The sequence below is a fragment of the Anomaloglossus baeobatrachus genome, chromosome 7 (assembly GCF_048569485.1).
Source record: "Anomaloglossus baeobatrachus isolate aAnoBae1 chromosome 7, aAnoBae1.hap1, whole genome shotgun sequence".
Classification (NCBI taxonomy): Eukaryota; Metazoa; Chordata; class Amphibia; order Anura; family Aromobatidae; genus Anomaloglossus; species Anomaloglossus baeobatrachus.
In genome coordinates, this window is record NC_134359.1 from 62,224,542 (window position 1) to 62,248,131 (window position 23,590).

Genomic DNA, 23,590 nt, shown 5'->3' on the forward strand with positions numbered 1-23,590 from the left:
ATGCTGAAGTTTATGTTGAAAGTTTGGACACTTTTTTCTTATCCCATCAATTGAAAGGATGTTTGGGGATGATTAAATCATTTATCAAGATGATAATGTATTCTGCCATAGAGCAAAAACTGTGAAAACATTTCTTAGAAAGAAGATAGTATCATAAGGTCAATGTCATGGCCTGCAAATAGTCCAGATCTCAATCCAATTGAAAATCTTTGGTGACAGTTGAAGAAAATGGTCCATGAGAAGGCTCCAACCTGCAAAGCTGATCTGGCAACAGCAATCAGAGAAAGTTGGAGCCAGATTGCTGAAGAGTACTGTTTGTCACTCATTAAGTCCATGCCTCAGAGACTGCAAGCTGTTATAAAAGCCAGAGGTGGTGCAACAAATACTAGTGATGTATTGGAGTGTTCTTCTGTTTGTTTTTTATGATTACATAATTTTTCCCCCTGTTTGGTCTTGAAAAGTAACCGTTACTAGCTAGCATATTATGTTTTCATGATTGTTTGTTAGTATTTCTTAAAGCCAGAAAGTTGCCATTTGAAATTACTTTAGTTTTGCACCGTCTGTGATCTGCTTTTTTTAAACAAAAGTAAACAACTGAATGAACATCCTCAGAGCCAGGGGAATCCATCATTTTTGCCAGGGGTTGTATATTAAAAAAAAAAAGCAGATACCTATTGTGTTTTTTGATGCAAGAACAAAAGCAGCATTTTCGCATGTTTTAACATGGTCATAAGCGGAAGTTGTAAGTTTACACACTGCAGAAATGTCCTGCAGAGAATTCGGAAAAACTTGCAGGGAAGTCAGCCGTGGCACAAAATCATGCAGATCTGGCTGTAGATTTTCTTGTACACTAGGAAGATCCAAATCCAGAAAGAAAATCAGAAAATTATATATATATATATATATTTGTGTGAACATACCCTAATAAAGAAAGGACAAAGGGTGTTTGCAGTGAGATGTTCACTTTTTGATGTATTTTCTAATTTGTAACATCCAAAAAGCTTTAATACACAGGGACAAATTGCAACAAATAAATGAATGGAGATCACACATTGTTAAAAATTAAGGGCCACCAACACGTCTGTTATAGGGATGATCCAAAATGGGAAAAGTTTATTTATTTTCCCCAAAAATAGTATCATACTCGTTGACAACCTGTAAAATGCAGATCTTATTAGCTTCATACAATCCCTTTAGCTTAGATTCCAATGTAATAAATATAATATTCAAGCGTCGTCTCTACCTCCCTTTCAAGAATTGCATTACAATAAATATCTTCCATCTCTATATACAAATATAAGATTCAGATTTGTGCGAATAAAATACAAAAAGTCATCTAATAACACAGATTTAAAGGGAACTTGTAAGCAGAGACAAAGCAGTTCTAAGCGGGGGATGGGCTTCTCAGAGGTTTCACTGTACACGGAGTCATCAGATTTAAAGCTTTAATTTTCATGCAATGGTGAAATAGATATAAAGACGCCCAGTGCACAGCTAAATGCAGAAAGGCTGCATAAAACAAGGGGATATTTAGTACTATCACTTGCCTACTGCAGATGCCCAACCATATTAAATGTTTTTAGTAATGATGGGCAAATAGCAACTATTCGGGTTCCGATAATCCTTACCGAATACCGAGTACTATTCCAGGAGAGGAGTCCAGCAACATCCAAATTCTATAAAAAAATTACGCTTTATTCAATCCATTAAAATCCAATAAAAAAAACCGATAGGGACACGTTTCGGAACGTTTGTTTTCCATTCTACAAGTACTATTCCAGTATTCCTCATGGCAAAAAAAAAAAAAAAATGCTCAGGCTCCCCATTGACTTGCATTAGGTTCGTTATTCATGATGAATACCGGAATAGTACTTTGGGATTCATTACAAATAATCAGATCCTGAATAATTACTATTTGCTCATCACTAGTGTTTTGTCTTGTTTTCTCTGCCTTTTTTTTTTTTTTTTAAAAAGCAGAGACTCCAAAAACCCAGAGGTGTTGTTGAAAATCCACAAGTTTTGATTGGAAAGATTCTGCAAAAAAAAAAAAAAAAAGCAAAAAACTCAGTGTGGACACAACCATATTACTCCAATCTCACAAGATAGGGCGGCATCTCTAGGGGTTTTTTGGCAACACACATTAATACTGAAATCACAGGACGCCTCATGATTTTGTAAACAATTCTATCTTGTCCTGTCGGGCCCAAAAAATGTATAAATTTATATGTATAAACATGCTGTGCGTAATCTTGAAAATGGTTCTGCAAAACCAAAATGGTGCCAAAGGGCTGAAGTTCACACTTTTTTGCAATTAACGCCTCTATTTTAGCTTAGAATATACTGTGTTTTTCCAAAAATAAGCCCTAGCAGGAATTTTCAGGATTTTCGGCATAAGGCTTAAATATAAGCACTACCCTGAAAATAAGCCCTAGTCGCAAGTCGATAATGAAGTGTCCATACAGCTAAAAAAAAAGTTAAAGAATACTGCAGGACACTTCATTATAGAAAACAGACACCACCAAAAGAAAGAAGGGAGAAGACCCCGCGATCATACTCACCAGACACCGAACAGGGGGATCTGCAGTGGAATGCACACCCACACACATCAGATCACACACGCACCAGATCACACACTCACCACATCCAGCGATACGGATTGCTTCTGGCTGGCAGGGGAACCTGGGACACAGTGGAGCGCGAGGACCTGCGGTGCAGTGTAACAATGCGTTCCATCTAAGGTCCTCTGTGTTTCACCGCAGGTCCTCACACTCCACTGCACTGCACTGCGTCCCATCTTACTCTGCCGGCTGGAAGGAATTGGTATCGCCAGATGTGGTGAGAGTGTGTGTGTGATCTCATGTGTGATTGTGTGTGTGTGTATATATGAGTAGGAGTGTGCGAGATCGGATGTATGTGAGTGTATGAGTGCGAGTGCGTACATGAATGGATGTATGCGAGAGTGTCGGCCAGAAGCAGGGGAGGACCGCATGGGGCATACGTGCTGGGAGCGCCAACCCAAGATCACAGGAGAACATGGGACCCAAGAAGACCTCCAGGGTCTAGCAAGTATGATTCTCCTGGGAAGAAAGGCGGTCTGCTTTTAAGTGGGGGGTAAACTTACCCCAACCATGTTTCCCTGAAAATAAGCCCTAGCACTTCATTGCTCATTGGGGAAGGTGGTATCTGACCACGTTCAGTATTACGCACAGCATGTGAATGTGTTTTCCGTGGCTTGATGCCATAGATTTTTGGGGGCAGCTGCACGCTGTAGGTATGACCTGTCTTTCACTGCATTTTCGACATCTACGTGGCTGCCAAAATGTATGTTGACACAATGGGGGCAAATAAAAATCACAGTTAACACTTGAAAATCATGACCCCTTAGCCCAGAGTTCCCCAACTCCAGTCCACCAACAGTGCATGTTTTTAGGATTTCCTTAGCATTGCATGGGTGTTGGAATGATCACCTGTGTAAGTGATTAAATTATCACCTGTGCAATACTAAGGAAACCCTGAAAACATGCACTGTTGGTGTCCCTTGAGGACTGGAGTTGGGGACCCCTGCCCTAGCCCAATTCACCTGAAAGAATAAATAAAAGGCTGGTAATTATAGCATGTGGATGGACAGCTATATTTCCACCACATTATGTATATACTTGTACTAATGAGTCCAAACGAGCATTGAAACATTGCACTTTCCCTGCTACAATTAGCTTTACAGGAGGGGAATCCATGCTGGAGAATGCATTGACGGAGACTTCGCTCTTAACGATACACTAATTCTAATTAGTGTATTCATTTTTGGAACTTGCGCAATAAAGTATCCGTGTATTACATTACCGTGCAAAATGTCAGTGTACATAGAAAAACAAAAAAAAGTTTAGTGAAATGTAGGGTCAGTTCCTGAGCAAAAAAAAAGGAAATATTGTCTGTGTATATAATCTGCAGGTCGTCTCCCAGTAGATCACGTCATTGGAAGCCATGGGATCTCTAGTAGATGGCACCTGGTGCTTATGTGTCACAGCCTAATCAATAGCATCACAGTAAATAATATCTCGTCACTGCAGGACGGTGAACACAACCTAAAAGCAATGGGATTCCTCTGCTGGTAGGACTCAAGCCCACCAGGACTCTGCGGTTATTGCATAGGCAGCTCTGAGAATCCAATGCGTTTCATATATGGCTTTATAGATGCAAATCGTGACAATTCATCTGCGGAAGGCAGGAACGCGCTTTGTCCTCAGCATGCGGTAATAAAGGTTTTCATCCCGAAACTCAAACTCGTCTGTGATATGTTGGATGACGCCTCCTTTCAGCAGTCTCTCTCCATATTTTACTGCTTCTCCGCGGTCCGAGGCCAGTCCGACCTCAACCAGCCAGCTCACCAAATCGGAGCCCCAGAAGATTCCTCCAGACGTCCTGGGACCACACCTGTATGTCAAAGGAAGGATTCACCCATATGTTCTGTAAGTCTTGTACCAGCGCTGGGAATTTATCAGCAGGTAAAGAAAAACAGGGAGGAAACAGGACAGCATGATATAAGCGTGTTAGGAGGGTTTATCATAGGGTTAGAGAATAACACAGGCCAATGGGGAGGGGGACAGTATATTACAATGCCATACGTACCACAAACTGGAAATATTACATTGACTTTCTGGGAGGAGTGATGTCAGGTGTATTGGTGGAGGACATGAAGTGATGGCTATGGAGTGGGGTCGTGGTCATAAAAACCCCACTGGAGTGGTGGTTTTTCTGCTCTGGAGTGGCATTTTAAATCTAAGCCCTCTGACCCCTGTCCTATACTCACTTTCTGGCGTCTTTACGTTCTACTGATGCAGCTTTGATCATGCAGCGCCATCTTGTGCCCGTAAATTCTGATTCCCTGGAAGTCAGATATTACATCACAAGCTTATAAGAGCCAGAATGAGGCTCTCATAGACTTGCATGGAGTTGTGACCTCCGGTGCTCCATGAAACACTGGAGCTGCCAACAAGTAACTAGGTGTTGGAGACCGACCACAGCGGCAGCAATAGAAGATGAAGGCGGGAGCAGATCCGTATGAGAGGGGGCAGGAGACTTGTATTTAAATCGCCACTTCAAAGGAGTAATACTCATAGTGGGATAGTGCTTTAAAAGGATATAATAAACAACAGTCAAGGAAAATTACTGGAATTTTTTTTTTTTTTTTTTTTTAGAAACGAGGGGGTTTTTTTTGGTTGTATGTTTTTTTTTTTTTTAAATTCTCTGATAATGTGGCAAATTGTGGAAGCCAATGGCACCGATGGATTATCCCACAATTCAATATTGTCCCACAATTCAATATTTATTTTGTCACTAAAATTAAAAAGTTTTTTTTGGTTTTTATTTTATCCAAGCATGCAGAATGCTATACTAAATAGAGCACATCTGTGTGCACTATTGCAAGCCCTGTCAAAAAGGATTTTTTGTTTTCTTTTTCATCCCTCTGGACCAGAAAGCCACAGCAAAGGTCACGGATGGGCAATTACCTCTAGCCAAAGCCTAAAGAAGGGATCCTGTAGTTTTCAGCTATCAATTATGCTGCCACCCCAATGTCCACATAGAACCTCAGCCTGGGTTTATGCACCCTACCCCCTAAATAAAAGGGGGGAACAAAGGAGTTATCGTACTTTGCATTGATGAGGAACAAGAACCCTCAAACTGCTCTCTGCCTCCGGTATTAAAGGTAACCTGTCAGGTCCAATATGCACCCAGAGCCACGAGCAGTTCTGGGTGTATATTGCTAATCCCTGCATAAGTGTCCCTGTATACACCAGCATAGATAAAGAGATCTTAAGAAAAAGTATTTCTAAAGATACTTTATGATATGCTAATGAGCACGGGGACTAGTCACAAAGACATTAGTTCCCTTGGATAGTCGGCCCCCTTAGCATGTTAGCACGCCAACAGGGGCATGCTAACATGCTAATGAATGCGCATCGTCAGAGGCATGATCACTCTCACCTCTGCTGCCACTGCTGGTTTTTGGCTCAATGCACACGATCAGAAGGGCCAAAGATTACCGATCATGCGCACTACACCGCGTACTCCCGGCTTCATAGTGCGCATGACTGGAAGTCCGGGACTTGTGATCATGCACAGAGCCAAAAAACAGCGGTGGCAGCTGAGAGGAAAGAGTGACCATGCCTCTGACGCTGTGCATTCATTAGCATGTCAGCACATCCAAAGGGGCGTGTTTACATGCTAAGGGGGCCGACTAGCCAAGGGAACACCCTTGGGACTAGTCCAAGTGGTCATTAGCATATTATAAAGAATCTTTAGAAATACTTTTTCTAAAGATCTCTATTTATGCTACTAGATACAGGGATGGTTAGGCAGGGATTAGCAATATACACCCAGTTCTGGGTGCATATTGCACCTGACAGGTTCCCTTTAACAATTCCAAAAGAGCCATGTCTCATGACCTTTTTAAAAGGAAAATACCTCAATCTGCAAACAAAGGGGATTTGTGAAAGTAGCCAAAATAAATACTCTATAGGCGGCTCCGCACCGGCGCTGGACACTTAATTGGGCGTTTTGCAAAGAAATCAAAAGTTTTACCTGCAAAAGATCCATCGTGGCTTCATACTACATACACAGGATAATACATCATACCCATCTGTGCAGCAAGGAGCACAGTAAAGCTACTGTTTGTAATATATATTTATAATGTTTCCTAATAGATTTCTACTGTTTCATAATAAATAGATTATATATATATATATATATATATATATATATATATATATATATATATATATATATATATATATATATATATATATATATATATATAAATAAATAAATAATACAGGGTGGTCCAAAGGTAGGGGGACAGTCTGTGTAATAGGGTAAACAAACACGGTGTAAAGTGAAACTGACTCAGTTGCCCTTAGCAACCAATCAGATTCCACTTTTCATTCTTCACTGACTCTTTGGAAAATGAAAGGTGGAATCTGATTGGTTGTTAATGGCAACTGAGGCAGTTTCACTTTACACCATGTTTGATAACCATACTACTACTACTGTCCACATGTGTGTGATAGATATATAGATATATGATATATATATATATATATATATATATATATATATATATATATATATATATATATATATATATATATATACATATGCTACAGCACTTCTCGATTTTAAATCATTAAATATAAGTCATCTTCCCTTACAGTTGTACAGACAAGGGCTTGTGATCTGTAACATGGCATTATGGATCAGGTTATTGGAGGCTGGGCTGCTTCGTTATCCCTCCATAGAGCCGTATACGTCTGGCTCAGGTAGTTGTGAGGACAAACGGGACACAACACGCTTCTACAGGACAATACAAATGAGATCATGCATTGTTACAATGGGACAGAAAAAAAAAAAAGGGATGAAAGAAGCAAAAGCAAATAAAAGACAGATGAAGACACATTCATGGTTAAAACATGGCAGCAAAACCTGTGCAGAGGACATTTACATCCACAAGAGGGCGCCCTCTGTGCAGAAGAACATTGAATGCGCAAGTGAGAAAATAAAACGGCAGACAAGACTGACGGCTCATCGTGTCCCCGGTCACCACGGATCACAATCATTAATGGAGTAGAAAAATAGAGGAATTTTACTACTTTCCAACTAAAGATTGTAAATGGCATAAATATTAATTCATGCATTTCCGATGAATGGTGAAAGCTATAATGACTTATGTATACAGTTTATGTGCCACCTCCATGTAGACATCTGCTCGGACTGATTCATTGGAAGCAAATCAATCACTAATTTGTATGTATGTTGTATGTTTCAGAAGGCATTTTATAAAGCACAGTTCAAGGGATTGTCCAGTAATGGACGACCCCCAACGCTAAGTTCATGTGGCGTTGTAGCCTGCGGTCAGCGGCTCCTTTGGGGACTTATAACTGAAGCCCTGGAAGGTGGGATTTTTGAGTTTGCACTGAAGAGACGTCTTATCTGAAGCAGACCATATTTCTGTGCGCTCTTCAAATAGGTGGATACTGCTTAAAATTATGTCCGACAGAGCCAAATGTGACTCCAGCTCCATCATTAATGTCAGTGCAAATGTCTGAATCCCCTTTCCAGGGCTTTAGATGTAAGCCACAACATAGCCACTGATAGTAGCCTAAAATGCAACATGAACGTACCACTTAATAGCTTCAGTGTCCATCATAAAATAAAAAACACAAATACTGAATATTTACCTCCAAGACCAGGGAAAACAATGTGACATCAGATAAAACAGTGCCGGTCGAGAAGTTCATTTATTTTAGGATGGACAGTGGAACTGTAATGAGGGGTTATTCTTAAGTGAACAACCCCTTTAGAGGGGAATGGTCACAATGGAAAATGCTACTTACTTGCAGATATAGGGTCAATCTGTGAATAAAAGGCGTTACAATGCTGCCAGGCTGCCGTTTTGAAAGTGCGACTACTGGGAGAAAATGAAGTTATTTTCTCCCAGGAGCCGCTGGAGGTCAGTTATAGAGGTGTGCACGGAGCAATTGGTCACTGGTCACATCACTCACTGTACTGTGAGCAGCAGAGTTGAGAGAGTAGCTAACTATTCGTACTCGCTATACTCATAACAAGTGCTGTCTAATACTCGTATTAATTCCGAATAGCATCTGCAATGCAAGTCAAAGGGGAAAAACTCGCAATGTAACGAGTAACCCGAATGCCGTATGCCCTGGCACTTTGACAGCCGGCTGTGCTGCACATCTGTGCACAGTCAATCATAGTGCCGATGTGTGCGTATATCCGCTGTTCACAGTATAGTAAGTGGGTGGTGTGAATGGGAACTATAAAATGGCTTCCTGCACTGCACCCAAGATTGAAAGACAGCTGCTCCCGGGAGGATATAACTTCATTTTCTCCCAGTAGCCGCACTTTCAATACAGCAGCCGAGCAGCACTGTAATGCTATGTAGCCACAGATTAACCCCAAATTCTGCAGGTAAATATCATTTTCCAAGGCGACAGGTCCCTTTTTAAGGCTGCAATGTATATAATGATATGATCTATGTAAAATAAAAAAAAGCTGACTGAATGGACAAGAAGTCATATCTACAGACTAAAAATCAGCTTGTATGGATTCCCCTCATGGAGTGGACATGTTCCCAGTGCAAAAAAATCTGACCAGCAGCAACTATAACACTGATCCTGGAGGGTGTTTGCAGGAGTTTCTTGTATGTGCAAATCATTGTGAGTGTCTGCATTGTGTCTGAATGGCTTTACAAATACACACATTTAACTACAAAGCACGACACTTACACATGTGGACGTGTACACAGATGACAGCCGTGCAGATGATGTGGTCCTAACATTGCCCGACCGTGTCCAGACCCTCCCATCATAGGACGCAGTGTACACTGCTCTGGGACTATTTGTTATCATTGGGATTTGCATGCCCTAATGCCCTGGAAAACTCAAATGTAACCAGAAAAGCTTCCTAAACCACCACAGCCTCTTCTCTAGTGTAATATGGAGATACCTTCTTTCCCTGACGACTTTCCTGACGCACAGATCTTTGTGGTAATGTACAAACTGGTGGCAGGTCATGCGGATTTCCTCGGGAAGCCGGCTCTCCTCGGCCACAACGTTGGATTCTCTTCCATTCCAGAGGAACTGAAGTCTAAACAAATGCAGAAAAAATAATGCAGAGCGCAGCACAGACACATATTCTACTAGAGGCATGGAGGTCAGCCCTCCCACATCTATTAAAGACATAGGACAAAGTGCTTTAATACGAGGGGCTACTGATAAGTCTTTGGCTTTACCCAGAAAGAAACGAGACAGGATGATGAAAGTTTACATTTATTCCACATACTCTCCACTGATGACAACACACTTCTTACATCGGTATTCCAAGTTCTGTAAGCCTGGCAAAAAGAAGGATTTCGGTTGTGCCTCAATCCAGGCATCCGAAGCAGCCATGGCATCAGAAATGGTGTGAAATGTGGTACCCTTGAGGCGTTTCTTCAGGTTTGAAAACAGATGATAGTCAGAGGGAGCTAAATCTGGTGAATAAGGTGGAAGGTCAACCAGCTGGAAAGCCCAGCTCTGCCAGTTTTGCCGTGGTCACTTGTGCAGTGTGAGCGGAGGTGTTGTCTTGCAGGAACAAGATTTTTTGGACAGCTTGCCGCGCCTTTTGGCCTTCAGAGCTGCCTTCAATTGGTCCAAAAGTTCAATGTAATACCTTGCATTGGTGGTGGAACCCTTTTGAAGGTAGTTCACTAGCAGCACGCCCTCCTTATCCCAGAACAAAGATGCCATCACCTTAGTGACTGATTTTTGCACCTTGAAGTTTTTTGGATGAGGAGAACACTCTTTTGACTGTTCCTTGTTTTCAGGTCATACAAATAAATCCAGGTCTCCTCCATAGTGACCAGTCGATCCAGGAAGTTCTTATCAGTCTGGAAACGCTGACAAATGGACAGGGAAATTTTCACTCGTATGCTTTTCTGATCTGTTGTCAAACATTTGGGGACCCACTTTGCAGATAGCTTCCTCATGTCCAAATGTTCATAGACAATGACACAAACACATTCACGGGAAATCCCCATGATGTCTGCTATTGCTTTAGCTAAAATCCGTGGATTCTCCAGTATGAGGTTGTGCACAGCATCGACGATCTCTGGAACAACAACCACTCTCGGTCGTCCAGGATGTTCCTCATCATTGGTGCTGAAGTGGCCCGTTTTAAATTTGGCAACCCCGTTCTTAACTGTGGAATATGAAGGGCATTGTTCCCCCAGTGTCTGCGACATATCACCATGAATATCCTTCACGGACTTTCCTTGCAGAAACAAGAATTTTATCACTCCTCTGCTCTCAGTTGCTGTGAATATCACATTAGACTCCGCCATATTGTTTTCCCATGTGTGTAGAACACTGTTGCCATAAGCAACAAACACAAAATTTTTAAAACATATTAGACACATAAGGCTTTCGTGTGATGTAACATTCGTTACCATAGAAACAAAAAAAAGATCACAAAGCCAATGACTTAACAGCAGCCCCTCGTAGTACAATGATGAATGGAAGACCCTATGCTCTGGAGGTGGAAGATGGAGACGTTCCCACCAGTTGTGCTACCGATTTACAATGAAACATAGTAGCGCTTTTTATGTTCAATAAAAAAAAAAATTGCATATATACATACATTATATAAATATATATACATATATATATATATATAAATATATATACATACATACATACATACATACATACATACATATATATATAATATATATATATATATATATATATATATATGCAAAAAGGAGGGGAGCCAGCACTGCCTATGAGTGGCATGCAACAATGAGAAAGTAAAAAGTGTAATATTCACAAATACATTCCTACTGTGACAGTTCAATGTGATTTTTGGCAAATAATTGATCAATGATTTGAGCCCCCCTGCCCCGTCACAGCAAATCTCTATAAGGAGGGTCCCTACACTATATTTATAATTTATATACGTACCCTAAGGTCTCGTGTAATGCGCAGGACCGTATAAGAACAACACCTACCTGAGAAGTGTCAGAACCGCTCCCATGCTGCAAGGGCTGACAACTGCGAGTAAAAGGGCAGTCCAGGTGCCAGCTGGGGGCCAGTTCTGACATTGTGCTGGTGTGTGTGGTTCTGCCGCACACGCTGGCACCTGGACTGCCCTTTTTTACTCGCAGTTGTCAGCCCTTGCAGCATGGGAGCGGTTCTGACACTTCTCAGGTAGGTGTTGTTCTTATACGGTCCTGCGCATTACACGAGACCTTAGGGTACGTATATAAATTATAAATATAGTGTAGGGACCCCCCTTATAGAGATTTGCCGTGACGGGGCAGGGGGGCTCAAATCATTGATCAATTTGCCAAAAATCTCATTGAATTGTCACAGTAGGAATGAATTTGTGAATATTACACTTTTTACTTTCTCATTGTTGCATGCCACTCATAGGCAGTGCTGGCTCCCCTCCTTTTTGCATATATATATATATATATATATATATATATATATATATATATATTATACACACACACACACACAGTTATAGTGGCGTTACAATGCATGGGTGCAGGCACACAAGAGCAGACGGACTGTCAGCACAAAATGACTGCTCAAACGAAGGACAGGATCATGCCCCCACAGTGCCCCCTCACAGTATGCCTCCAGTACTCCCTTAATATAGTATTCTGTCTCTACAGTCCCCCCTCACAGTATGCCTCCAGTACTCCCTTAATATAGTATTCTGTCTCTACAGTCCCCCCTCACAGTATGCCTCCAGTACTCCCTTAATATAGTATTCTGTCTCTACAGTCCCCCCTCACAGTATGCCTCTAGTACTCCCTTAATATAGTATTCTGTCTCTACAGTCCCCCCTCACAGTATGCCTCTAGTACTCCCTTAATATAGTATTCTGTCTGTACAGTGCTCCCTCACAGTATGCCTCTAGTACTCCCTTAATATAGTATTCTGTCTCTACAGTGCTCCCTCACAGTATGCCTCTAGTACTCCCTTAATATAGTATTCTGTCTGTACAGTGCTCCCTCACAGTATGCCTCTAGTACTCCCTTAATATAGTATTCTGTCTCTACAGTGCTCCCTCACAGTATGCCTCTAGTACTCCCTTAATATAGTATTCTGTCTCTACAGTGCTCCCTCACAGTATGCCTCTAGTACTCCCTTAATATAGTATTCTGTCTCTACAGTGCTCCCTCACAGTATGCCTCTAGTACTCCCTTAATATAGTATTCTGTCTGTACAGTGCTCCCTCACAGTATGCCTCTAGTACTCCCTTAATATAGTATTCTGTCTCTACAGTGCTCCCTCACAGTATGCCTCTAGTACTCCCTTAATATAGTATTCTGTCTGTACAGTGGTCCCTCACAGTATGCCTCTAGTGCTCTCTTTAAATTGTATGATGCCCCCATGGTACTACTTCACAGTATGCTTCTAGTGCTCCCATTATACAATATCATGCCACCACAGTGCCTCCTCACGGTAAGCCTCCAGTGCTCCCTTACTACAGTATTCCGCCCCCATATAGTATGCCTCCACTGCCTCCCTCAATACAGTATGAAACTTGAAAACATAGTATGATGCCCCCAAAGTGCCCTCTCTCACAGTATGCCTCCAGTGCTCCATTAATGCAGTATTTCATCCCCACAGTGCCCCCTCTTAATATGCCTCCACTGCCTCCCTCAATACAGTATGAAACTCTGAAAACACAGTATGATGCCCCCTCCTCACAGTATGCCTCCAGTGCCCCCCTCAATACAGTATGATGTCCCCACTGTGTCCCCGTAACACAGTACTGACTAACAAACTTTAAAACAGAAAGACTGCTCCACTAGCCCAGTTTCCCCATAAAGTTGCTCTTGTCTGAGCAATCTGTGGTTGGGCGCAGCAGGCGCGAACTAGTGACGTCATTGAGCCTGCTGCGTGGAGACTTAGATGCAGAAGCTAAAATGGTGGAGCAGGGAGCTAAGTGCTCCATATTCAATTTCAGGCCCTCCCATCTCTTGGGCCCCATAGCAGCAGAAACACGCCACTGAATATATTAGACCAAAATATAAGATGCTACAAAAAGAATTTATCAGCACAGTCTTCATACCAATAAAACATGTTAAAAAGTAGAGAATCACTTTGAGCAGAGAAATGAGACATGTAACTCATACCTTTTCTTGCACGGAAGTATAATCAGGTGTTTATCTAACCCGAAAATGGCAAATGACAGGAACCCCTGCAGAAATAGTAACAACCAGAAGTTACAGTCTCTTTTCATATATTTTTATTAAAATAAGGTTAAGTCTGTACAGAACAGCCCTGCTGTGAAGAAATACAACTTGTGAACGCTGCTAATATTAAAAAGGGAATGTCACCAGATTTCAGAAAATACAAACTGCATGCATTATTACATAGATCTTAGACCTGATGAAACTGGAGTGCTTATTATAACAATATAGGTCTGAATTTAATATTTTTGAAAGTTCCTAAACTTTGATATTAAGTAAGAATTCTGGATTCAGGACTCAGAATAACGTGATCCTAATTATTAAAGCAGAAAAGGTTCAAAAATAAGTATCATATCAGGCTAATTTCAATGGGTTATGTCCGGTTTATCACCAGCGTACCTACCTGACCAAAGTTGAATACCGCGCAAAAAAACTGAAGCTCCACATAAAGTCTCCCAGGTTCTGGATTGAAAAGCCACCAGAAGCAACTGGACGCGTTCTGCATAGAAGAAATAACACACGTATTAAAATATATAGGGGAGTTTGCACTTTCCAATGTGTCTATATTATATGCAAAAAGCACGTGTGTACAAGCACTTACTGCAAAGAGTCCCACCATGAGAAGCAGGCAGAGCAGCACGTGTCTCGCTATCTGCCGGTCTCCGCTGTGCAGCTGCTGCTGCTCTTCTTGGGACAGGGGACATCGCAGGGAGTTGCAGTGACTGAGACATTCATGTGCTTTAGGAAAAAATACAAAACACAACATAAGGCTATGTGCGCACTTTGCGTCGTCCTAGTTGCAGTTCAAAACGCATATTTTGGCAGAAATTGCTTTTGCCAAAGTTGCTTTTGACCATCAGAACGCGGTAAATACGCATGCGTATTTACTGCGTTTTAGCTGTGTTTTTAGCACTTTTTACTTGCTTTTTCATTGCCTAAAGTCAGATGCGTTTTGAACACAAAGTCACAACAAAATAAAGTTTTAACATACAAACACTAAGAAAAAAGGGGGGAAAAAAAAAAAGACAATTATTTAAATCATAACGAAAATAGTTATATTTAATGAAATTATAGCGGTTTTATACTATTTTTGCCAAAATTAACAATAAATAATTTTCTTTAATTTTAATTGTCGTACTATTGTGTGTGTTTGTAAAGGGACATATTATTACATTATTTTAATGTCTGAAAAGCATGCGTTTTGTTAGTCCAAAACGCATAGTTTCTGCAGCTTAAAAGCAGGTAAAACGCTGGGATTATGAGGTTTGTTGCTTTTTGCAACTTCTCATTGACTTCAATGTTAGCAAAACGCAGCCCAAATGGCAAAAACAATTGACATGCTGCTTCTTTGAACGCATGGTTCATGCCACAAATTATGCAAATTAAACGCAGTGTTTGGAAACGCAAAGTGCGGACAGGAAATGCACATTTTCCATAGACTTTGCTGGAAAATAAAAAAGCATGCATTTTGGCATGAAAACGCTGTAGTTCAAAACGGACCTAAAAAGCAGCTGAAATGCAAAGTGCAGACATAACCTTAGACACAACAGTGCACAACCGCAGATATGAAGATGCGTGTCCAGTATTCCTTCCTACTTAAGGTCTACCACTAGTGATCAAGCAAACCGGCTGCAACAAATCTCTCTTCTGCACCGCAGCCTAAAAAGCATAGGACTGCAGAGCATACACTTCTTAAAGGAGACAGTCAGCCCTAAAACATGCTTCAAACTAACCCCATAGTCCCTTTAAGGCTAAGCCCGTATAAAAATCATACCTTTAGTTTATTACCCAGTTCAGGTCAAGGCTATTTACCTCCTTTACCTCCCAGGCACATTTTCGTCCCCCCCCCCCCCTCCCCATACCTGAGGTTTAAAGAGCTGTAAAATGTATATTTAGATCATTTTTGCAATACATGGGACATCATTTTTGTTTTATCGTACTTATTTTTTGCCAGTGGGAGAATAAAAGGAAATCTGGGGGGTTTTTTTAATATTTTTTTCTGACCACAACAGAAGTGCTAAGAAGGGAATTTTGTTTACTTACCGTAAATTCCTTTTCTTCTAGCTCCAATTGGGAGACCCAGACAATTGGGTGTATAGCTACTGCCTCCGGAGGCCGCACAAAGTACTACACTTAAAAGTGTAAGGCCCCTCCCCTTCTGGCTATACACCCCCCCGTGGGAGCACGGGTCCCTCAGTTTTAGTGCAAAAGCAAGAAGGAGGAAAGCCAATAACTGTTTCAAAAACAAATTCAATCCGATAAACAATATCGGAGAACGTAACTTATCAACATGAACAACATGTGCACCCGAAAAACAAATACCCTCAGAAAAAACAGGGCGGGTGCTGGGTCTCCCAATTGGAGCTAGAAGAAAAGGAATTTACGGTAAGTAAACAAAATTCCCTTCTTTTTCGCTCCTAATTGGGAGACCCAGACAATTGGGACGTCCAAAAGCAGTCCCTGGGTGGGTAAAAGAATACCTCGCGATCGGGCTGTCAGGCAGCCCTTTCTTACAGGTGGGTCACCGCCGCCTGCAGGACTTGTCTACCTAGGCTGGCGTCCGCCGAAGCATAGGTATGCACCTGATAATGCTTGGTACAGGTGTGCAGACTCGACCAGGTAGCCGCCTGGCACACCTGCTGAGCCGTAGCCTGATGCCGTAATGCCCAGGACGCACCCACAGCTCTGGTAGAATGGGCCTTCAGCCCTGAAGGAACCGGAAGCCCAGAAGAACGGTAGGCTTCAAGAATTGGTTCCTTGATCCACCGAGCCAGGGTGGAATTGGAAGCTTGCGACCCTTTACGCTGACCAGCGACAAGGACAAAGAGTGCATCCGAGCGGCGCAGGGGCGCCGTGCGAGAAAAGTAGATTCTGAGTGCTCTCACCAGATCCAACAAATGCAAATCCTTTTCACATTGATGAACTGGATGAGGACCCAAAGATGGTAAAGTGATATCCTGATTGAGATGAAAGGAAGATACCACCTTGGGAAGAAACTCTGGAATTGGACGCAGTACTACCTTGTCTTGGTGAAACACCAGGAAGGGAGATTTGCAAGATAGCGCCGCCAGCTCTGACACTCTCCGAAGAGACGTGACCGCCACCAGAAAAGCCACATTCTGTGAAAGCCGAGAAAGGAAATCTCCTTCATAGGCTCGAAAGGTGGCTTCTGGAGAGCAATTAGAACCTTGTTCAGATCCCAGGGTTCCAATGGCCGCTTGTAAGGGGGAACGATATGACAAACCCCCTGCAGGAACGTGCGTACCTTAGGAAGTCGCGCCAGGCGCTTCTGAAAGAATACGGATAGCGCCGAGACTTGTCCTTTAAGGGAGCTAAGCGACAAACCTTTTTCCAACCCAGACTGCAGGAAGGAAAGAAAAATAGGCAATGCAAATGGCCAGGGAGAAACTCCCTGAGCAGAGCACCAAGATAAGAATATCTTCCACGTTCTGTGGTAGATCTTGGCGGAGGATGGTTTCCTAGCTTGTCTCATGGTGGCAACAACATCATGAGATAAACCTGAGGTCCCTAGGATCCAGGACACAATGGCCACACAGTCAGGTTCAGGGCCGCAGAATTCAGATGGAAAAACGGCCCTTGAGACAGCAAGTCTGGACGGCCTGGTAGCGCCCACGGTTGTCCTACCGTGAGATGCCACAGATCCGGGTACCACGACCTCCTTGGCCAGTCTGGAGCGACGAGAATGGCGCAACGGCAGTCGGACCTGATTTTGCGGAGCACTCTGGGCAACAATGCCAGAGGTGGGAACACATAAGGTAGTCGGAACTGCGACCAATCCTGAACTAAGGCGTCTGCCGCCAGAGCTCGGTGATCGTGAGACCGTGCCATGAAAACCGGAACCTTGTTGTTGTGCCGTGACGCCATCAGGACGACGTCCGGCATCCCCCAGCGGCGACAGATCTCCTGAAACACGTCCGGGTGAAGGGACCATTCCCCTGCGTCCATGCCCTGGCGACTGAGAAAGTCTGCTTCCCAGTTTTCCACGCCTGGGATGTGAACTGCGGATATGGTGGATGCTGTGTTTTCCACCCACGTCAGAATCCGCCGGACTTCTTGAAAGGCTTGTCGAGCCACTGTTGGAAGGCTCGCGGAGCAAGATAGACTGCTCTGATTTCCAGAACATTGATCTGAAGGGTGGACTCTCTCTGAGTCCACGTACCCTGAGCCCTGTGGTGAAGAAACACTGCTCCCCACCCTGATAGGCTCGCATCTGTCGTGACCACCGCCCAGGATGGGGGTAGGAACGACTTTCCTTTTGACAATGAGGTGGGAAGAAGCCACCATCGGAGAGAGTCCTTGGTTGCCTGAGAGAGGGAGACATCCCTGTCGAGGGACGTCGACTTCCCGTCCCATTGGCGGAGAATGTCCCATTGTAGAGGGCGCAGATGAAACTGCGCGAAAGGGACTGCTTCCATTGCTGCCACCATCTTCCCTAGGAAATGCATGAGGCGCCTCAAGGAGTGGGACTGGTTCTGCAGGAGAGATTGCACCCCTGTCTGCAGAGAGCACTGCTTGCCCAGTGGAAGCTTCACTATCGCTGAGAGAGTATGAAACTCCATGCCAAGATATGTTAGTGATTGGGTCGGGATTAGATTTGACTTTGAAAAGTTGATAATCCACCCGAAACTCTGGAGAGTCTTCAGTGCCACGTTCAGACTGTGTTGGCATGCCTCTTGAGAGGGTGCCTTTATAAGTAGATCGTCCAAATACGGGATCACGGAGTGACCCTGCGAGTGCAGGACAGCTACTACTGCTGCCATGACCTTGGTGAAGACCCGAGGGGCTGTTGCCAGCCCGAAAGGTAACGCTACGCACTGCAGGTGTTCGCTTTCTATAACGAAGCGTAGAAAACGCTGATGCTCTGGCGCAATCGGCACATGAAGATAAGCATCTTTGATGTCTATTGATGCTAAGAAATCTCCTTGAGACATTGAGGCTATGACGGAGCGTAGAGATTCCATCCGGAACCTCCTGGTTTTTACGTGTTTGTTGAGCAACTTTAGATCCAGGACGGGCCGAAAGGACCCGTCCTTCTTTGGCACCACAAACAGATTGGAGTAAAAACCGTGACCTTGTTCCTGAAGAGGAACGGAAGTCACCACTCCTTCCGCCTTTAGAGCGGCCACCGCCTGCAGCAGAACATCGGCTCGGTCGGGCGGTGGGGAAGTTCTGAAGAAACGAGTTGGAGGACGAGAGCTGAACTCTATCCTGTACCCGTGAGACAGAATGTCCGTCACCCAACGGTCTTTGACCTGTGACAGCCAAATGCCGCCAAAGCGGGAGAGCCTGCCACCGACCGAGGATGCGGAGAGAGGAGGCTGAAAGTCATGAGGAAGCCGTCTTGGTAACGGTTCTTCCTGCTGTCTTTTTTGGGCGTGACTGAGTCCGCCAAGAATCTGAGCCTCTCTGATCCTTTTGAGTCCTTTTGGACGAGGAGAATTGGGACCTGCCTGAGCCTCGAAAGGACCGAAAACCAGACTGACCCCTCCTTTGTTGGGGCTTGTTTTGTCTGTGTTGAGGTAAGGATGAGTCCTTACCCTTGGAGTGTTTAATGTTTCATCCAAACGCTCCCCAAACAATCGGTCACGAGAAAAAGGCAAACTGGTTAAGCACTTCTTGGAAGCAGAATCTGCTTTCCATTCTCTCAACCACAGGGCTCTGCGCAAAACCACGGAGTTGGCTGACGCCACCGCCGTACGGCTCGTAGAGTCCAGGACAGCATTAATCGCGTAAGACGCGAATGCAGACATTTGAAAGGTCAATGGTGCCACCTGCGGGGCAGATGTACGTGTGACCGAGTCGACTTGTATAAGCCCAGCTGAAATAGCTTGGAGTGTCTTTAAGTGCCGCTCCATCTTCTACTGCAACTAAGGATCTAGCTGCAAGCCTGGAGATTGGAGGGTCCACCTTGGGACACTGGGTCCAACCCTTGACCACGTCAGGGGGAAAAGGATAGCGTGTATCTTTAAGCCGTTTAGAAAACCGCTTCTCAGGATAAGCGTGGTGTTTCTGGATTGCATCTCTAAAGTCAGAGTGGTCCAGAAAAGTGCTTAATTTACGCTTGGGATATCTGAAATGGAATTTCTCCTGCTGTGAAGCTGCCTCCTCCTCAGTAGGAGCTGGCGGAGAAATATCTAACATTCTATTGATGGACGCTATAAGATCATTCACTATGGCGTCACCATCCGGTGTATCCAGATTGAGAGCGGACCCAGGATCAGAATCTTGATCAGTTACATCCGCCTCATCACCCATAGATTTGTCCCGCTGGGATCCTGACCAGTGAGACGAAGTTGAGGGCCCCTCATAACGAGCCCGCTTAGGTTGTCTGGGACTGTCGTCCGAGTCAGAATCGTCACCCTGGGGTGCATGTGACACCCCCGGAGCTTGGAAGTGTTCCAGCTGAGGGGGACCAGGGAGCAATGATGCCACAGTGTCCATGGTCTGAGTTACTGGTCTAGACTGCAATGTTTCAAGAATCTTTGACATGGTCATAGACAATCTGTCAGCAAAAGCTGCAAACTCCGTTCCTGTCACCTGGACAGCATTCACAGGTGGTACACCCTGGGTCACGTCCAGCAGAGGCCCCGGCTGTGCAAGTTGCACAGGAGCCGAGCACTGCACACAATGGGGGTCAGTGGAACCTGCCGGTAGAGCAGCCCCACATGCGGTACAGGCAGTATATAATGTCTGTGCCTTGGCACCCTTGCGTTTTGCGGACGACATGCTGTTGCCTCCTTGTAATCTAGGAGGGGGTATAGCCGAGAATCACCAGCGACCGTACAGTACAAAGTATTTGCAAACACAAAATACTCAGTATACAAATGGCACAAGTGGGGGTGAGCCCTTGAGGCTGCTTACCGCCCGCTGAACAGCGGGTATGAGGCCGTAGAATCCCGTGTCTGGGTCTCCCCGTCTCCCCTCTGCAGCTCAGCGTGCAGGCAGGAATGGCTGCCGGCGTTCTGTGAAGAGGGGCGGACCGTGGGCGTGCCACAAACAAAGAGCGGGAAACTGCGTCCTACTGTGCCTGGTGTGAGGGCTGGAGTATGTAAAAACGACTCCAGCCCTCAGCGCTGATGCTCTGTACAGCGTCCCGCCCTCCTCCTGACTGGCAGGTGCGGAGGCGGGAACGAACGAACTAGGCCGCAAAAAGCCGGGGACTGTAGTAATAAGCGCGGCCGTGATATATGCACGGCCAGCGCGGAAGTCCCCGGCGCACCACAAGTCCCAGCCGCGTCGCAGTCCCAGCGGCCGGCGCGACCGTTCTCCCTGAGTCTACCCACTCAGCTAAGCTGAAGTGAGGAAATGGCACAAGCGCAGCAGCGCTGTTGTCCCCGGCGCACTAACACACCCAGCAATGCTGCGGTGTGCGCGCGTATGCACGGGGACACAGAGTACCTTGACGGAGCAGGGCCATGTCCCTGACGATACTCAGCTCCATATCCAGCGGCTTCTCCAGGGGCTGCGGATGGAGCACGGTCTCAGTGCCTGGAGACCGGTAAAATCCCACTTCGCCCAGAGCCCTAATGGGGATGGGGAAGGAATCAGCATGTGGGCTCCAGCCTCCGTACCCGCAATGGGTACCTCAACCTTAACAAACACCGCCGACAGAAAGTGGGGTGAGAAGGGAGCATGCTGGGGACCCTAGTATGGGTCCTCTTTTCTTCCATCCGACATAGTCAGCAGCTGCTGCTGACTAAACAGTGGAGCTATGCGTGCGTGTCTGACCTCCTTCGCACAAAGCAAAAACTGAGGGACCCGTGCTCCCACGGGGGGGTGTATAGCCAGAAGGGGAGGGGCCTTACACTTTTAAGTGTAGTACTTTGTGCGGCCTCCGGAGGCAGTAGCTATACACCCAATTGTCTGGGTCTCCCAATTAGGAGCGAAAAAGAAAATAGGTTTTAAAATTTGTTCTACTTTCTGTAACAATTACCTTTATATATATCAGACATTTTTATTTTTTTACGACAGGGGCAGAGCTAATAAAAGTGATGTGTATTGGCAGCAGCTCCCCCCTCCTCTGTTTTTATTTAGTTTTTATTTATTTTACATATTGGTTACACTCCATTAAACTTTTGGAAGGCATTTCAACAATTACGTTTTTGTAATCTCATCTCCCCTGTAACTATGGCTTGTATATTAGCCCCAATTACAGGGGTAATTCAGCTTCCTGCCTGAATAGTAGTGCTGAATGGTCTAAAATCCTAGAACCTAGCAGCTCCTGCTCCTTCCCTACAACCAGCATTTACATGACCACTGGGTCTGGAAGAAGAAGAGTCATCAGCGCTTCCTATTTCTGTGTACACAGTGCTTGTTCAACACTGTATATACAGAGATCAGTAAGGCAGAGACTTTAATAAACAAGTCTTTGCCTTCTCTAATGGGAGTCTGGCTGTGTCTGACAGCCGGCCGCCCCACTCCCGCAGCTGCACAATCTTATGTAGCCATTCTACAATGCAGTGACATCTTAGAACATCACTGCAGGATTGAACTTGGACCGCCTAAACATTTAAACCAATGGCCGGTCATCTGGAAGTAGTTAAGCTGTCCCTCCATTCTGCTGAAAATCCTCTATAAACCAAGGTGCAACGTTAGCAGCTCAGTGCATCATTTTGCCCCAGATTTTGCATGCATCTGTAGCATTGCAGACCACATGCACACACCACGCTCTCCTCCCTGCGGCCTCTCGCTAGGACTCAGTTCAATGTTTGACTTATGGAACCACCTTAAAACTTGACTATGGTATATCAACTTAACATGATCCTCCTGTTCAATGGGTCATAAGTTGCAAACTGTATGGGGGGGGGTTGAAGAGATCAGATTATGCAAATGCGGTTTGCATTGGGCCGGGTCAAGGGGCCTTTAAACGAGCACTGATACAATCATTAAATGTCAATCGATGCTCATTCGAACAGGAAATGTGATGGCGTAAGGCTACTTTCACACATCAGGTTTTTTCCATCAGGCACAATCCGGAAAAAAAACGTGTAAAACTGATCCGGTACCGCATCCGTTTTATCCCCATAGACTTGCATTGTTACCGGATTGTGCCTGATAATTTTGCCGCATCCGGAAAAAAAAAGGATGCAACGCAAATCTAATTAAAGCGGCGGCCGGAGGCAACGTATCTTGCAACGTTTTTTTGTCCGGCAAAAAAAAAACGCATCGCGCCGGATCTGGCACAATATGGCGTGTTTTACAACGGAAGCCTATGGACGCCGGATCCGGCGCAATGCGGCAAAAACGGATGCGGCTGCCGGATCCGTTTTTGTAAACTGCGCATGCTCCAATGTTTTGAAAAAACGGATCCAGCAAAAAAAAACAACAAAACGGACAAAATGGATGCAAAAACGGATCCACCGGATCCGTTTTTTTATGCATCTGGCATAACGTGGATATGGTTTTTACATTTTTTGCCGGATCCGTTGGATCAGGAAAAAAAAAAAAAAAGGATTGTGCCTGAATGCAGAAAACTGATGTGTGAAAGTAGCCTTAGCCAGGGTTGCTACCTATAGGTGGCACTAGAGACACTTTTCCCTTCTCCGGAGATCTAATGCACAATTTTTTAATTCTGATCCCATAATCAGGTCATAGCTCCTCCGCCCCCTCCTCTAACACTTACAGGATGTCCTATATCATCAGTCCTGCTCCATTATACATTGCCTGAGATGTATGGAGTCTGTTATACATCATTGGTCTGATAGACTAGGAAAAAAAATAATGTCATAAAGTCAAACTAAACACAGCTCAGCAGAAATTTCCCCATGCATCAGCAAAGCACAAGACGTTTTCCACCGCGCGCACAGT

The 23,590-nt window shown here is 44.5% G+C and overlaps 1 protein-coding gene across 2 annotated transcripts in view; it reads right to left on the minus strand.

Annotated features, from left to right (window-relative positions):
• Positions 1-571: 571 nt before the first annotated feature.
• Positions 572-23,590, minus strand: part of GPR155 (G protein-coupled receptor 155) — an 88,408-nt gene continuing 65,389 nt past the window's right edge. The window contains exons 12-16 of one of the 2 annotated variants that reach the window (XM_075317355.1): positions 14,364-14,500; positions 14,166-14,261; positions 13,706-13,770; positions 9,520-9,660; positions 572-4,431 (exon numbers count right to left, since the gene is read on the minus strand). In XM_075317355.1, the coding sequence (XP_075173470.1) occupies positions 4,209-4,431; positions 9,520-9,660; positions 13,706-13,770; positions 14,166-14,261; positions 14,364-14,500 (662 nt within the window). In that variant the 3' untranslated portion in view covers positions 572-4,208. Of the gene's footprint in view, positions 4,485-9,519; positions 9,661-13,705; positions 13,771-14,165; positions 14,262-14,363; positions 14,501-23,590 lie in introns of both variants that reach the window. The other variant, XM_075317356.1, reaches the window with a different exon arrangement.